The 16,741-nt window shown below is 41.9% G+C and overlaps 1 protein-coding gene across 1 annotated transcript; it reads right to left on the bottom strand.

The window, feature by feature from the left end:
* Positions 1–7,100: 7,100 nt before the first annotated feature.
* kcna2b (potassium voltage-gated channel, shaker-related subfamily, member 2b) lies at positions 7,101–8,691 on the bottom strand. Its single transcript, XM_026332357.1, has one exon. The coding sequence runs from the start codon at positions 8,601–8,603 to the stop codon at positions 7,101–7,103; it is 1,503 nt and encodes a 500-aa protein (XP_026188142.1). The 5' UTR covers positions 8,604–8,691.
* Between the last annotated feature and the right edge of the window lie 8,050 nt (positions 8,692–16,741).

The raw sequence follows: 16,741 nt of genomic DNA on the forward strand, positions 1-16,741 counted from the left end.
GAACAGGTAGAAAATCATTTGTAAAATAAAGACAACTTTAAATTGCTTGATAGGAGAGTAAAAACACACCTGGAGGAACAGGGACTATACCAAAAAGGGGCTGAAAAAAAACAAGGGAGAAACAAAAAATGGAAACCAGGAAGAATGGTTTTTGAGTTTATGAATTATTTATGTGGATCAGATATTTTAAGCCACCCATATCATGACTGTGAGCAACGAGCGAGTGGAGGTACAAAGAACTGGAGAGGAAGTGAATATCATTTGCCTGTTTCTTCAGTGTGGTGACTATTAGTGAACTTAGTCACACAAAACCATGCCTCTCTGCATGGACTCACTGACAAAGTATAAAGGAATGCTTGATGTTCACTACCACACTTTAATATCAGAGAGGTCTACCTCTGTGTTATTGCTGCATTAGTGAATCTCGATCATTTGGTTGTGACGTGTCAAGGCTGTTCGTTTTATTTGTGACAGTCCTCCTTCCTGTTACATGGCTTCTTTTTTACTGTCATGAATAAAAAAAAAAGATCTACTTGAGCAATTGTGTTAAAAGCAAAATAAATATGTGTCATTCTCCTTTTTCTTTCAGTTTAATGGCCTATTTTTGGATTGACCTACAACGACAAATGAAATCATATTATTTTGGCCAAATTCCTCACAGAAAAAAAAAAGGACAATTTGTCCGTCATGTAAAATTCAATCTTGTGCCCTATGTTATATTTATCGTGAACAATAGTGTATGTAATGCTCTTTGCACCATCTGAAACAATGGGTTGGCTCATTCCCAGTGAAGAGAATGTAAAATAATTGTATTGACTTTATGTTTTAACAGAAACACATTGACTCAAAGGTTCATGACATGCTGCTCAGTTATTTCAGACAGAAGGGAAGTAAAAGGTGTTTATTCTACTGTATATGTCATTGATGTGACATTGCCAGGTGTCCTCATGAACACTAGGTGGCAGAGAAGTCAACAGCAAAAGGGATTATTGATCGAGGAGTAAGGTTAATGTGACTGAGTTACATGCTGGACTTGGAAACTTAAAGACAAACAGGTGGTTCACAAACTTGCAACAGCAGAAAACTTATAAAAACTTAAACCCTCCATCTGTGCATCCAGCCAGCAGAAATTTACATGCAGCTGATTAATGACTGCCCCGGCTGGAAAGTCCACTTTGGTTCAAATGTCTCTAAGCTCATGATAAAATAAGTCTGATATATGTGTATCCTCACTGTGATGCAAGTCCATTGAGTTTTACCTCTTCAGGTCATTCATGAAGGCAGCAGGGTTCCCAGGCAGAGTTTTATGGGACTACTTTAATGTTTTTTGTTATTAAAAGAAAATCATCGTTGCTCACGGTTTGAACTGGGAACTTTTGGCCAAGACAGGTGCTGAATGTTTTTTGTAATATCCCTTTACTCCTTTATTTTATCATACAAATGAGGGTCACTGCAGTATTTGGCTGCTCTTTGTGTTGAAAATGACATGACTGAAAATATTATCACTACATTTATAGGACATGCCTGCTGCTTATGAATGCAAGTCAATTGCATAATGAAATAAAAACCAACAAATTCTAATGTAACTGGAGAAACTCAGAAACTTTCACTTTACATGTAACCTGTAAATATCTACACACACACACTCTATCCCCTGTTATTTAGTCCCTGCATCTCATTTCCTTTAACCCTTGTGTAAATATTTTTTCCACTGCATCTTAAAAACAAAATCATAATTTGATCTACAACAAAATCTAATTCAGAGAAATAACTTTTTCCTCCACACTTACAGAAAATGACAATAAACTATGCAATATGCTCAGTTCTCTTGCTGTTTAACTATTTATACCATGAAGGAGGCATTATCTGTGAACAGAAAGGAAACCGGCTATTAGCATAGGAGTTAAATGTAGGCTTACACAGTTGGGAGAGGAGTGATGACAAAAAGGACTTCCCCTCCTCCACACACATGCATGTACAGATATGTGCATAGTACATACACAGGTTCCCCCAGTGGAACCTGGTATGCTATAAAGAAAGTTCAGGTTGACAGGCCATTAACAGGGCTCTATATTAGGTTATAAATCAGCTTATACGGCACTGGGCAAATGTTCACAGCATGTGAGCCACTCACTTGGTCTATTGGCAATTGCCTCATGCAACATAGAAGCACAAGTGCATTTGTACCCATCACAGTGACAGGCTATGGGGAAGAAGCAGGGCAGGAGACCCTTTTAGTAATATATGAATTTTACAGTGTGTTATTTTATTTTCTTGTTGACTCTCATTTAATAAATTTGCGTAAGCCACGACAAGAGCTGGGAAACCCCTCGCACACAATGTAAGAAGGGATAAACCAAAGAGAACTTTAGCAAATCAAGCAGTAATCAATGGGTCAATACCCATCTGTTATCTAGAAGGCTGCTGTTCGTAGCTAATACACCAAGACCAGGTTCAATGAGCCGGCCAGTGGGAGCATCATACTGCTAACATACATGGACGTCTTGGAGAAGAATCAGATTACCCACTGTGCAGTGCAAATGCTAGAGAGGGAAAGTGAGAAGTCAAAGTCAAAAGCAGTAATGAGAGCAGAAGGGAAAGACAACAAGAGGGGACACAAACATTGCCAGTAACAGCCCTTCATGGGGAAGTGTTAGACACTAATGCACAGAATATTTGTACTTGTCCCGCTTTATGTTGAACCAGGACTCAAAAGTGTTTTGTTCTTCTCTGTCGTCCTCACTCATTCTGCTTCACTTCCCCCTTGCTGGTTTTATAAATAGACCACTTTGCTTTCTCAGTAAACCACTGAGAGCATAAGATTCACTTAAGGGGAAAAGTGGGACACAAACCATGGAGGAGGTGAGGATCGATAGCTGATTCAAATATACCTTCTGTAATGGACCTGAGAGCAGATACTCCAGTAGCGCTCTCATCAATTTACAGCATACTGTATGTAAAACTTTCATCTTGTCTCCCTCGTGGCATCATCATGACTTTAGAGCACCAAAGGAGGATGGAATTTGAGGTATGTTGTACGTTTGAGTGACTTTGGTTTGCAGGACATAAACTAGAATAAAGAATTTCATGTTCCTAATTCAGATTTTGAAGACTAATTTTTTTTCTCAGTTTCATCCATCCATCCATCATCTGTACCCCCTTATTCCTTAATCAGGGTCACAGGGATCTGCAGGAGCCCATCCCAGCTCTCTTTGGGTGAAAGGCAAAAGTTGGTTGAGTTTGCATGATGAGGTAAACATCATTATGAGACAAACTGATTTATAGCAAATCTAGGATTGCACATATATAACACATTTGTTATCTGTTCATCACAGAGACAGACACAACAGAAGCTTGAGGTTATCATAAAGATGTTATTAATTATATAACCACCAAGACCATTATTATTCATCATAATTTTATCATTTACAGTTATTTTCAATGATCAAAGTATCAATTTATATTCATTGATAGTCCTTGTGAAAGGCATGGCAAGCATTCAAATCCACATTACCCTTGTGTGCCACAATGGTTGGATCAGCCTTTCTCCTTACAATGGTAGAAATAGATCCTATACACATAGTTGTGTGTTTCCCATTACAAGAACACAATACAGTGAAGGAGCTGAGGTTCATCTGTAGCACACACAAATACATTTCTGACTGTCAGGAGGTAAATATGTCTTCAGACATTACAAGCTGAATTTATTTGACCCAAACCTGCATGTGTGTTTTACTCAAACCTCAGGCCCTGCACTGTGCGAGGCTCAAATATCAGCCAATAATAGAAAAACCTATTAAAACAAAGTAAACAAGGAGAAAAACAAATGAGTGTCTGATGACACAAATAAGTTAAAGTCCTATTATAGTTCTATTATATTTCTCTTTTGATATCCATTCTTTGTCCCCGGAGCATAATAAACCTAAGAGATAATTCATCTACTATACACCTAGCTTCTTGGATTAGCTCAGCAAGCATACACACGATTCCCTGCTACACAGGAATCTGTACATGGCGGTAGCTCGTTTTAAAGCTCAAGCTTTAGGCATTTTAAGACATCATTTAAAGCAGCTGTTACTGTTAGATACATTGTTTACATGGCTACTTGTGTTCACCACCCATGGTGGGTGTAAGTCCGTTCAGTTTGTGGCGTTGATAAAACCACAGGCAGGTGTTTGACCTGACAATGGCCATCAGCACAAAGGTTCACAGGCAGTGTGTGTAGACATTTGTTGATTTCAGGTGTAAGTCTCCAAATGTCCAGTGTGTGTGTGTGTGTGTGTGTGTGTGTGTGTGTGTGTGTCAAGTGTCCTCTTATCTGTGTTGTGAAGTGCAACAAAGATAGTGTTTTTCTTGGTTCAGATCCTGATGTGCCGTCCTGTTGGTTTCCTCACGACAGCGTTTCTGTCTTGACAGACGATGTCACTTTAGTTGAGTATTTTGTAACATGCGTGAAACAGACAAAGCTCACATAGATGTTCCAGTACACAAGAGCACTGTGGAGAAATACAAGCACATGGAGTAAAAGCGAGGGAGTGTGTAGACTGTGTTCATCGTGCTTTTCGTTATCATATCTGCCTTCCAAACCTTTGCTCTCTTCATTCCCCAGTAACTGACCCTGGCTGATAATGATAATGCAGTTTATCTCATAAGTCAACAGATGCTCATAGATTTCATCTCTAGTGAGTGCAGCAGGGCATTCCTTTCACTTTTCTTTGTTTAATACATATGTGAGTCTTGAATATATACACAGGCAGTAAACTGTGTGCTGAGATGGATTACAATATACAAAGCACCATAGTCATTCTGGCCAGGAGTCAAGAGGAGCCGTGTTCTCTATGAGCTACAGGCTCAGCTTGTACTGTATGTATCTTAAGGTTCTCTGCTTCTCTCTTTGTTTCTCTCTCTCACACACACAATCAGCATTAGACATATGTCAACACTACACACTAAGTATGACAGACCTATACATTTCTGAGATAGGGCACTCAGGCAGCCCCCTGGAGAAGTATGATGCACTTTAAGGAGCATATTGAGCTTGAATGGCCAACTGTTTGAATCCCTGCATTTGCTGTGTTGGCATCAGATAGAAGCTGCTGTTGCGTTTACACTATGGGGCACGTTTACTGGGTTGTGACTGCAATAGACCATCAGACTATATAGGCCATAAAGCTCAGGGTTAGTGAAGAATTAGTTTAAGGCTGAACCCTGGATAACGGGTTTAGCAATCTCTGTTCTGGACTCACATCCCAATTTTCTGTCTTTTCTAAACCTTTCAACTCTTCATCTGATATTTAAATGACTGTTATTTTCTCAGTCCTCCTTACATTCGAAATGATTATTGGTCTTCACGTGGACACACAGCACTCGCTGGGTAGATAGACTTAACAACAGTTCATATAGAAAAGGCAAGAAGATGCATATGCAAAACATGACATATAAAATAAGACACTTGATTTTCATATATTGCACATAGCGCCAGTATCTCTAGAGACATAGGAATATATCTATTTAAATTAGCCTTTTACGTATCATTTAGACTAATGCATGCTAGAATGCAAACTTCAAAGGACATCCACCGCTATAATAGCAGAATGGCATCTGTTGGACAAAAAGCTTATGAAGGACACACAGATCCTGCATTACGTGGGCAAAACGCACCAATGGAATGATTGTTCAAATTGCATGGGAAAAAATTACACACAAAAAAAACCTTTTACAGCCCAGGAAAAGAATATATCTAGTAATGCTGTTGAATCTAAGAGCAAAATCATGGAAAATATTGTGTTGTTCTGAACTTGTTCCATAGGCAGACAAAGTTTGCTCATTTTGATGTATGAAGGGGAGAAGTATCTGGGCATGACAGGCTCTATAAATATACTTTTGCTTCCAATAACCTTAAACTGAGATTAGTTTCTGACAAGAACGCTAAGCTAAAACCTCCGCCTTGCTTTGTTTCTAATTTTCCTGGAATGCTATGAAGTCAAGAACAGCAGCGTTTATGCTGGGCAGTGGTGTCACACCAAACATCACTCTCTGCTACAGTGGACTGGGGTGGCAGTTAAAGAGACACTCATAGGTGTAGTTGAGAGGATGGAGAGATAGGCCCTCACTCAAAAGAGAAGAAAAGTGGAACAAATATTGACAAGCTTTCATTCCACGTTAGGTGTTTTAGGTGTTAAAAAAATAAATAAATTTTAAAAAAAGCACAGATCGACTAAAAGTCATACAACAATTCAAATGAAAACATATGAAAAAGACATTCACTCTGTTCAGAGAAACATTGCTTCTGTCCACCTGCTAGCTTGCACTGGCTGGAAAAAGGCAGAGTCGTGGCGAGTATACACTGTATATATGATAAATCCACTTGAGCTTCATTAGAGAAGGAAAATGACAGGAAAAAGAAGGTGGTGTGCTGTTGTTGAACAGCACACCTCTTGGTCTCTAGAGAGGGCAGTAGCTTGTACTAGAAAACATCTAGTGACGGCCAAGGGAGGAATGGTAGAGCACTCGTGCTTTTTCTCTCACAGAGAAAGCCACAAATGACCATTTGGCCAAAAGCATACTCGTATCTCTTTCTCATTTTCCCCAGACAGAGCAGCTGTGACCTATCTGATTTAGATTTTTTCTGAGTCAGGATGTTGGCAGTTAGAGCAAAGCTGCTCATGACCGCTGATACTATAGCCTGTTTTAAGCTATTAAGCTAATTTAAGATTTTAAACTTCTCCTAACGGAAGCATGAGCAAGAACGTAGAAATTCATGGTCCCTTTAAGATCTTAAGTATTCTTATTACTGGGTAGGCTACTATTTGGCTACTGCAAACAGAATGACTATTGTCAAATAGGTAAGACTAACTCCATGCAGACACTGACAAGGTCCTAAAGATGATAGGAGGCAGTTCTATGATATGTGCTGATTGGTCCATAGGATGTGGCAGAGTATGAGGTCCTCTCCACTGCCTTTAATCCCAAATTAATCTCACTCATGTGCTCGGGACTCCGACACTGGGTGCCAAACGTTGGTCAGTACAGGGAGTTATGCCTTCATTCTCCAGTTACAGTCCTGGTGGACTGAAGTTTACCATCTGCCATAGCTCACATTAAACATCTGTACGCATCTTAGTGATGTTTACATAGTTAGTGTTGGCCAGGGTGCAATTTCCTGTTTTCATACCCTCTGGTCTGAAGTCCTCTGTGCTGTGGTTCACGGCCTCCTGGATCTCAACATAGTCAGATTTACTGATAGTGGATCCACTGGCACTTCGACCGCTTTTCTTCAGATCGTCAGCTGAGCCGGCTTTAGGTGCACTTGGGAAATTCAGATACTGCGCCTGTTCCTCACCCTCCGTCTCTCTGTGGTAGAAGTAGTTGAAGTTTGACACAATGACAGGTACTGGCAGAGCAATAGTCAGCACACCGGCAATTGCACAGAGAGACCCCACAATCTTTCCTCCAATGGTTGTGGGGACCATGTCTCCGTAGCCTACGGTGGTCATGGAAACCACAGCCCACCAAAAGGCCTCAGGGATGCTGTTGAACTGGGACTGTTTCTCATCTGCTTCTGCGAAGTAGACAGCACTGGAGAACAGGATCACGCCGATAAACAGGAAGAAGATGAGGAGGCCCAGCTCACGCATGCTGGCCTTCAGAGTCTGTCCCAAAATCTGGAGCCCCTTGGAGTGACGCGAGAGTTTGAAGATACGGAACACCCTGACTAGACGAATGACCCGAAGAATAGCCAGAGACATAGCCTGCTGGCCTGCCTGGCTGTCCTCTGGCCTCTCTGCTAGCTCTGTGCCCAGGGTGATGAAGTAGGGAATGATTGCCACAATATCAATGATGTTCATGATGTTGCCAAAAAATCCAGCTTTACTGGGACAGGCAAAGAACCTAACTAGGAACTCAAAAGAGAACCAGATGATGCAGAGAGTCTCTACAATGAAGAAAGGCTCTGTAAAATAATTTGAGATGCCAGAGGTAGAGGTGGTGTTGGAAAAGGGCTGGAATCGATTATTGTACATGTCCTCATCTTCATTTCGGAAAACTGGCAGTGTCTCCAGACAGAAGCTGACAATAGAGATAAGAATCACCATGACAGAGATGATGGCAATGATTCGAGCAGGACCTGAGCTCTCTGGATACTCAAACAGCAGCCACACTTGTCTTTGAAATTCATTCTCTGGCAGAGGCCGCTCCTCTTCCTTAATAAAACCTTCATCTTCCCTGAAGATTTCCATAGCCTCCTCACCTAATTCATAAAACCGGATCTCCTCAGAAAAAATGTCCAGTGTCACATTAACAGGCCGGCGCAGCCTTCCCCCTGATTGGTAATAATACAGGATAGCGTCAAAACTTGGTCGATTCCGGTCGAAAAAGTACTCGTTCCTGAGAGGATCGAAATACCTCATCCTTTTCTTTGGGTCCCCCAGTAGCGTCTCTGGAAACTGGGAAAGGGTCTTGAGCTGTGTTTCAAAGCGCAAGCCTGAGATGTTGATGACGACCCTCTCGCAGCACTCATGATCAGGCTCTGGGTCATAGTGGTCGTGAGGCTGACCCGGATGTGCTGCCGCCTCATCTGCGGGGTCGCTCGTAGCAACCGTCATGCTGGAAGGAGATGGGACCTGCAGCTTTCAGACAGGGTGGGGCCACGCTGGGCCACGAGGAGATAAAGACTCTACACACAGTTCTGAATTCAGGTACAGGCAGATCTGCCAGTGAGGAGCTACAGGACGGGACAGAAAGCAAAGAGACAGACTGCAGTGTTAATACGATTACCACAGGAATTAAAACTTTTAAATTCATTTATTGATTTTGATTTTGAGAATGTATACTCAACAACTTTAACTTGCATATATTTCTCTCCTAGGCTCTAGCAGATCCCCATGACAGTAAATAGGAATAAGCGGGGGTACATAATGTGTTGATCGATTGATGGATGGATGGATATTTCCTTTTCTTAAATGCATTTTTTTTTGGGTTTAATCATCAAAAAAAATGAAAATACTTTTTTATTCTAAGACCTTTCCTGTAAAAACAAGCATGAGCAGGTCAGTTGAAAATAGCAGACAGGCGGGGGCACGGCCATTTGAGTGCATTGGCTCCGTTGGGTCTGTGTGTATTAGGTTATGAGTTGCCTCTCATATGAGCACACTGCAGGATCAATATGCTGGCCAGTAATACTGTATCAGCTATCACAGGGTGCAATTACTACCAACAAATTGGATCATATGCTGAGTGCTCCATACAGTCTCAGAGATGGGTTTCCTCTGTGTGTGTGTGTGTGTGTGTGTGAACAACATTCCCCCCTAAAGCAGAGAAAAATTCACCCAGTCAATGATCAAATCAATAGTTTATCAGTATTATATGTAGGGATAGTAGGTGACAGCCCACTGAGGAGCTGTTTGAACAGAAGGCCTTCACTATAACACCAAAGCTTCACAGGCTACTCGCTGCACTAATCTGGGTTGTACGTATAGTTCACTTTATTTTAATGTCACTTTAGACACATTCACAGGTGTGTAATGTGCAGCGATATTTGAACTAGAGATCAAAATGTTCGCACTTGCAAGGTTTTTCTTACAGTCTGGTTCTCTGGTGTAAAAGCAGGAGTGTCCGGTCTAATGTCTAATGCCCGGTGGTCAAAGCGGCTCCTTTGCTGTCAGTCATTTATATAAATCCTGCCGCTCTGCAGCAAACGCAGCAGTGCGAGTGGGAGAAGGGACCAAGCCTGAGGACGCAAGAGTTGCTTCCCTCGCCTCAGTGACCAACACATACATGTTGTGATGCAACTCGGCTACAGGTTGAATCGGTGATGGGGTGGGGTGGGGGTGCTGGCGTGGTGGGAACAGCCATTGTTGTTAAGCAAATCTTTTCCCTGCTGGCATCGGGGAAATTTGACGCCACCACTTGAAAACAATATGCCACCGCCTGCAGGAAGAGCGAAGGTAATCCTCAGCCTGATATCTGCAGGGACCTACTGGGGAAGGAGGTTGCAGGACGCGCTGCTGTCCCTGTTTCTACTCGGAAGCTCCCATGTTTAGGAAGATTTCATTTAAGACGAAATCACCTGTTTGATCCCAGACCAGGTCCGTACTCAGAGCGCAGCTTTTTGCGTCTCTGTGTTTTGACACATTAAAATGATATTTTCTTTTTTTTTACCACCATCTTTTCTGTTGGGTAATGTCCTTACGAATACACCCATTGCCAGTAAACGGAAGCTTATGTTCACAACCCATTCCTTGGAATAACGCAAACAGCTGATGGTGTTTTTTTTAATGGGCGAAAAACTATTTTTTTTTTTTCATACACTTGAGATAATGCAGCCAAGTCCATGCACGGGGATATTTAAACATTAAATGACTGGGTTGTAGTTGATTGGCAAGCACGAGTGAGTTAGTTTGGAGTGGCAGGTGCCAGGCATGCTCAAGCCATTTGCAGCCCTCTTCTGTGTGGACAGCGACAATAGACTCCATGCAATAAACAAAGCAGCATAGCATTATCTGTCGATCTATTGCATAATTTCAGATAATGGCATGCAGGAATTCACCCCGATTCTCTTGGTGCGCAGACGCATGTATTTCTATCCAGTTTGTCTCCTCTTAAAAGGTGCCTTGAGGTCGTGAGTCCGTTCCTTCATATCTGTCCTTCTTCCCTTATTTCACTAATCTATCCAGCGGATGTGTCATCTCATCACGACCAACTGTTTTTGAGCTACCGGCTCTTCCCATGTCTCTCATATTTCACCATAATTCACCATAGTTGAGATGCGTGGGCTGCAGTTGGGCATCGCAGCGCATACTAAGAGCTTCTTGCGCGCCTCGCCCCATCCCTCTGCGCTCCCTCTTTCCCGACACTCCTGTCTTCAATGTTCCACATTAAAGGGGAAGCATCGCCCACCACAAGGTGAACACGGTTTTCTACTCAACAGGAGATGCAACAACACGTAGAGATAGGTGATCCAGAGATTGGTTCAATAATGAGGAATATGATTTCCTAAAATATAAGAAATGTAGGTGAGTGCCGTGCCCCTAGTTAACCCACACCTGACAGCATACACCTACTATAGGAGACTATTCTGGCTATTTAGGTCCAGGAGATTGTAAATGACACAATGACATGTAGCAGGGAAAGTCTTCTTCTGAAGTGACATGTGTGCAATAAATTGTGGGAATGAGGGAGTGGTGAGTCAGCAACACCATAACAATAGCAATGCAAATTTGTGACCACCGTGTGAACAAAATACCAAAGTCCTGGGCTGCTCTAGTAACCTAGTGAGTTATTTTTCCCATCATTCCTTCATCCTATAGATTGGTGCTTAACTGGGTGTGTAGGGATGTTGACTGACGCCCATGTGTCGGGATAATCTGTTCACGTGCTTTGTTATATTCATCTGAACAAAATAAACAGTATAAAATGAGCTCCAGCATTAGTGGTTTGTGTGACTCTGTGAGTAATATTTGTGTGCCACTAGACTCCAGTAGGGTTTGTGGCGTCGATGATTAAGTCCTGATTAGACCTGAAAACTGTATAACAGTTGTATAATTACTGCCGAGCCCTATCAAGCACATGGTCACACACAGAGGATGGATGCTAACAGCTCTTAATGCAATCACAATCTAGATGGAATTCATCTTGAGTGTCCAGCGATTATACAATCAAATTAACTGGTGCAGCGACGTTCTCCTGCAGACGGTCTCCCCCTTAGCTTTCTTTCCTCCACTGTGTGGAAGTGGGCCAGGTGAAAACCCAGATATGTCTCAGTCAGAGAATAGGACATGAATGAAGAAGATACTCCACAAACCCTTAGAGAATACAGTGCATGAGGAGTATCACATGTCCTTTATTCTCTTTGGTCTGTAATTCCACACTGGCCAAGGACAGGTTCAACTTAAAATTCATTTTCTCCACTCACAGTGTTTAAAAAACGCTGATTAACATGGTGACATGGGAACAGCAATACCTCACCATGAATGCACAGAGCTGAGGACCAGCGTGCCAATGATTGATGGTCACGACCACTTCAATTCTTGTCGCCCATGAATGTAAATGAAGAGGGTTCATTTCTAAATGCAGGGCAGCTCAGAGCCCAGTCACCAATTTCTAGTGCTGTGTGTCAGTAGTGTAGTGATTGATCATCCACCATCACATTCACAGCAATATATCTATGCTAGAGTTTTACTAATAGGAAGGAGAAAAGGGCACTTAAGAGTATGAGATAGGCCAATATGGGATTGAGTTTGTTGAAACTGGTGCAGCATTTCACATCAGACTTTAGTATTCATAACCATGGCTGTGATATTTTCTTTAACCAACCGGGCTAATGCAAACCCTACTGCAGCCACACCATAAAAAGAAGATGCTTCATTAATATTAAACCTGAGACACAGATTAAGTTTATTATACTGGAATTAATGGCCAATTTCAGATCCAGGAAAAGCACACAAACATAAAAGAATGGTGGGAGTGAATGTTTTGCTGGTTGATTTGAGAAATTTAGTCCAAGGAGCACCCTGTGATGGACTGGTGACCTGTCCAGGGTGGACCCCTGCCTTTCACTCAAAGAGAGCTGGGATAGGCTCCAGCAGATCCCTGGGACCCTGGTTAGGACTAAGTGGGTATAAATAATGGATGGATGGATGGATGGATAGTCCAAGGAGCATTGCAATTAGCCAAAGATACTACATTGAGTAACAAGGAAAGATACATGCTGCTGCTCTAAGAACAGCAGGAACTGATTTAGTGTAGTTTGTCCTGCACACACTGTGTCTGCAGCTCAGGGTATTTTAAAACCCTTAGTGCTCCACTGCCACAACTTAAATAACAGTACAATTGTAAATATTTGTCTTCCTAGAGTTTCTGTTCAGTGAAATCTGAACACACAGACATTAGATACAGATCTTTATTTGTTGTATTTATAGTGAGTGAGTGTGAACTTCCTGGTGACACCATTATGTTTTGATGGCCACTGCAAACATCCTCAAATCCACTGACAAATGATGGAAAAAAGACTCATATAAGATTATTTCAAGGTCAGTGTAATCCAGTGATAGTTTCATCTATGGGCACATCGCAGACAGGACCTGTTAAAAGCTAACATGGCAGTGTGGAAAATGCAAACAAATATAGGGGATGAATGCACTGAATCCTTAGCAGCAGTCTTCCTTATTACACTGCTCAGTTGGAGGCCTGGAGTGCCAGAATTTGAAAAGCCTACTTGATGTATAAATAGTTTTATATTACTGGCACATAGTTAACCCAGACTTTTGAGGGCCTTTCACCCTCCAGCCTTTCTAGAGCCTCAGTTGTGTCTCCATTTCCCTCTCACCTTCAAGTTGTGCCAAGTCTCAGCAGAGTGGGACCATTGATTCTGGTTTATGTTCAGCCAGAGCAGACCAGACAAAAACCCAAAGAGAAACCCAGTTAATGACCCCATATCACGAGATATTCAGTGTCTTAGCATTGTGCCCAGTATAAAACGTCTTTTAAATGGAATTTGGCATTTTTTGGTTGTGACATCTTGGAACTCTGTAGTGGCTGAAGGGACATCCCAGAATTAAAAAAAGAAAGGATCAGGATAACAGGAAAGTGCAAGGAATGTCCTCAAGACCATATAAACCCACTATTCTCGTAATATGAGCACAGTTAATTCATTTATTTAGAGAAGAGACATGCTTGTTATTCTTTACATCCATTTCACTCAATCTCAAAAATGTTGTGATATATTTGTGTATCAGTGTGAGTCAGCAGACTTGTGCACCTATAATCCCCACCCTTTTCTATGCAGCAGGGCATGTGGTGGAGAGACATGGAGTAGGAGAGTGAGAAAGAGACGAGGTGAAGGAGAGAAAAGGGTGTTGAGCCAACTTATGACAGTAGACTGCAGGGGAGGAGCTCTGTCCTGAATGACCTCTGCTGGTGCTGCAGCAGGTGATCGCTCACTTACAAGCTGTAACACACTCACACACAAACATAATAAGCAACTGTACTGCATGTCCATGCATGTACCATCAGAAAACGTGCAAACCCTAAATTGTGCATACCTGGGTTAGCACAAATGTGGATGAAACCAATACTCAGAAATAAACATACTGTACTATCACACTATGCAGACACTGCACATGCATGGACCTTCATAATTTTCCCCCTTCACTCCTCTCTCTCCATGTGGCCCTCTGTGGTGCCACTATATTTAGAGATTGACCTTGGAAGTTCCAGTTGCTGAAGTTGATCACTGCTTTCATAATGAGATATGTCCCTACCTTTGGGGATGAGTACTCTCGTATTGATTCTGGGTGGGGTTTAACTTTCTATTGTTTTCTCAGCATTGGAAAACAAGGAAAAATCAATGACCTAAATGATGTGGGGGTGCGGCTTAGCTAAGATGGGAAAATATGATATTGCGCGAGTATACCATGATGAATGTGCCGAAATCTTCTTCACAATAAGATTTTGCAGCCTGACTTTCACATAACTGGCCAGTTAATGTATGCAAGCCTGAGCAGATGATGGCAAAGCTTGGAATTATGTCAGAAAGTACAGATACAGTATATGTCCCAGAGAAGAGTGTGAGGGACATAGTCTGCAGGAAATTGGAGGAATGCAGAAAACAAAATTGACTGGGAGGGATGGAACAATGGAGATGGAGAGGGTAGTAGTTAAAGGTCACCATCACAGAGTGATGAGTCATCCAGTAGAGCGCAGCAGCATGCTCTCTCCTCCATCTGTCTGTTTTGACAGCAAAAACAGAATTGACTGGCAGCAGATCACCCCTTCCAACAAACAGCAAAAATCAAATGCGTCTTGACATGTGGGGCTGAATATGCTGCAGATTTTCTTTCAAATGTGTGTGTGTGTGTGTGTTTTTTTTTGTTTTTTTTTTTATCTAAGAGATTTATGAGACTGTGTTAAATAATTCTGTTTTGTGTTTGCATATAGAACATGTGTGGACAGGGAGTCCCGCCTTGTCTCTTGTGCATGTGGCTCGAAACGGGAAATGATCAGCTAATCGGCATTCAGAAATAATTACATCATCCTGGGAAACCATCCTTCCCTGCATTTCCATTGCTGCTGTCAGTGAACATGGAAATATCACACTACTGAACGTGAACACCATGTGCTGTAGGTGGCAGATGTAAAAAAATGTTTTATCTTCCTTATCTTGTACTTTATTACGTTTATGTCTTTATGCTTTTATGTTGAGTAGAAAAATTTGTCATTATTTGTGAGCCTGGTTTAAAAGATTTGTAGATTTTTAAGGATATTTCATCAAGTCAATTCAAAGCAGTTTTTTATATAGCTTAAAAATAAAAACCATTGTCTCAGATGGCTTTCAGACTGGTGCCAAAATCTTCACAGATATTTCTCAAGTTTCCTCCCACAGTCCAAAGACATGCAGTTTGGCATTAAGTGGTGACTCTACGTTGGTGTGTATGTGAGTGTGTATAGAGAATGCATGGATGGATGAATGGAGTTGGTAGAGACAAGACAGACATAAAGTGTGTGATTGTTGGATTTACATTCTCTAAGCACACGACAACTGCTTGATGATGATTTTTCATGACCGCAGGATATGTAGATAAGCAAGTGTGTGTTTTATCCATCATCAACTTGATAGTGTCAGCTTTGTTTGTGTTATCTTAACCCTGCTGTTTAAATGGAGCCCCTGCACGGTGAGACCCAGTCTTCCTGTGGGGCAACACACTGATCCCCTGCCAGAGACACACACATACATAAACACAGAGACACACTGCCAACCTTTGCCCTTCTCAGAAGCTGTGTAAACATAACATAGACAGCTTAAGTCGTGATTTCTTCAGTGCACCTGCAGAGGGCTGTCTGTTCTTTATGGCCAACAACCCTGTCTTGTTGCTATGGAGATTTCCTGCTGTAACACCATGGCGGGTGAGTCTGGTGTCGTCATCGGCATGTTAGTGATCACAAAGGCAGCAAAGTCTCCCTAATGGGTTTAATTGTAAGGCCATAGCTTGAGCAAACCACACACAGGCCAGCACACAGCCAAGAATATTAGGGAGATTTGTTCCTAACTGTGCTGTACTCATAAACAAGCATTTAGTCTAGAACTACAAGATCAAATTATCAATTTGGCTTACACAAAGAAAGTTTGATGCTCATGACCTCACACTAGGAAAGGGAGATCGCAAAGTCATTAGGGAGCCGGTGATGTTACTGGAACAATAAAGCACACTTGCTCATACACACTGTGACACTGTGACGACTGTAAACCTCTGCTAGAATGTTAATATTTACCTCCTCGGCTCAGCGATGACATGAAGTTTTCCACTGGACACAGTACACAGTTTAGTTCTCTTCAAGGTCCAGCCCTGCATCTCAGGGAGCGGCCAAATGTTCGGCAATATATAATGTGGTCGATGTGGGAATCACCCTCCTCTATCCAAGCCAAGTGTAAATCTCTGATCTCACATAAAGGCTTTTTAATATACCCTTTAACTGATGTACCAAAAGATGCAGTTTTCTCTACTGCTCTGATCACAGTGTCACAAACACGTGTTCTGTCTGTTCAGCACAGTACAGGCTTCTGTTGAGTGTGTTTTTCTGTAACCACGTTTCTAAAGGCACTATTAACAACTGTCACTGTGTGAGACACTCATTAAACTGTGTCATTTCCTGTGTGTCAAAAGATTTTAATGGTTAATGATCTGATTAATGCGGGAAGTTAGAGGAACTCTGAATGATTATGTCACTATGTTTTTATCATGCACAG

The sequence above is a fragment of the Mastacembelus armatus genome, chromosome 7 (genome assembly GCF_900324485.2).
Source record: "Mastacembelus armatus chromosome 7, fMasArm1.2, whole genome shotgun sequence".
NCBI classification, from domain to species: domain Eukaryota; kingdom Metazoa; phylum Chordata; class Actinopteri; order Synbranchiformes; family Mastacembelidae; genus Mastacembelus; species Mastacembelus armatus.

Bases quoted from the DNA above. Each gene is read 5' to 3' on its own strand.
- kcna2b (XM_026332357.1), bottom strand. From the start codon at position 8,603: ATGACGGTTGCTACGAGCGACCCCGCAGATGAGGCGGCAGCACATCCG.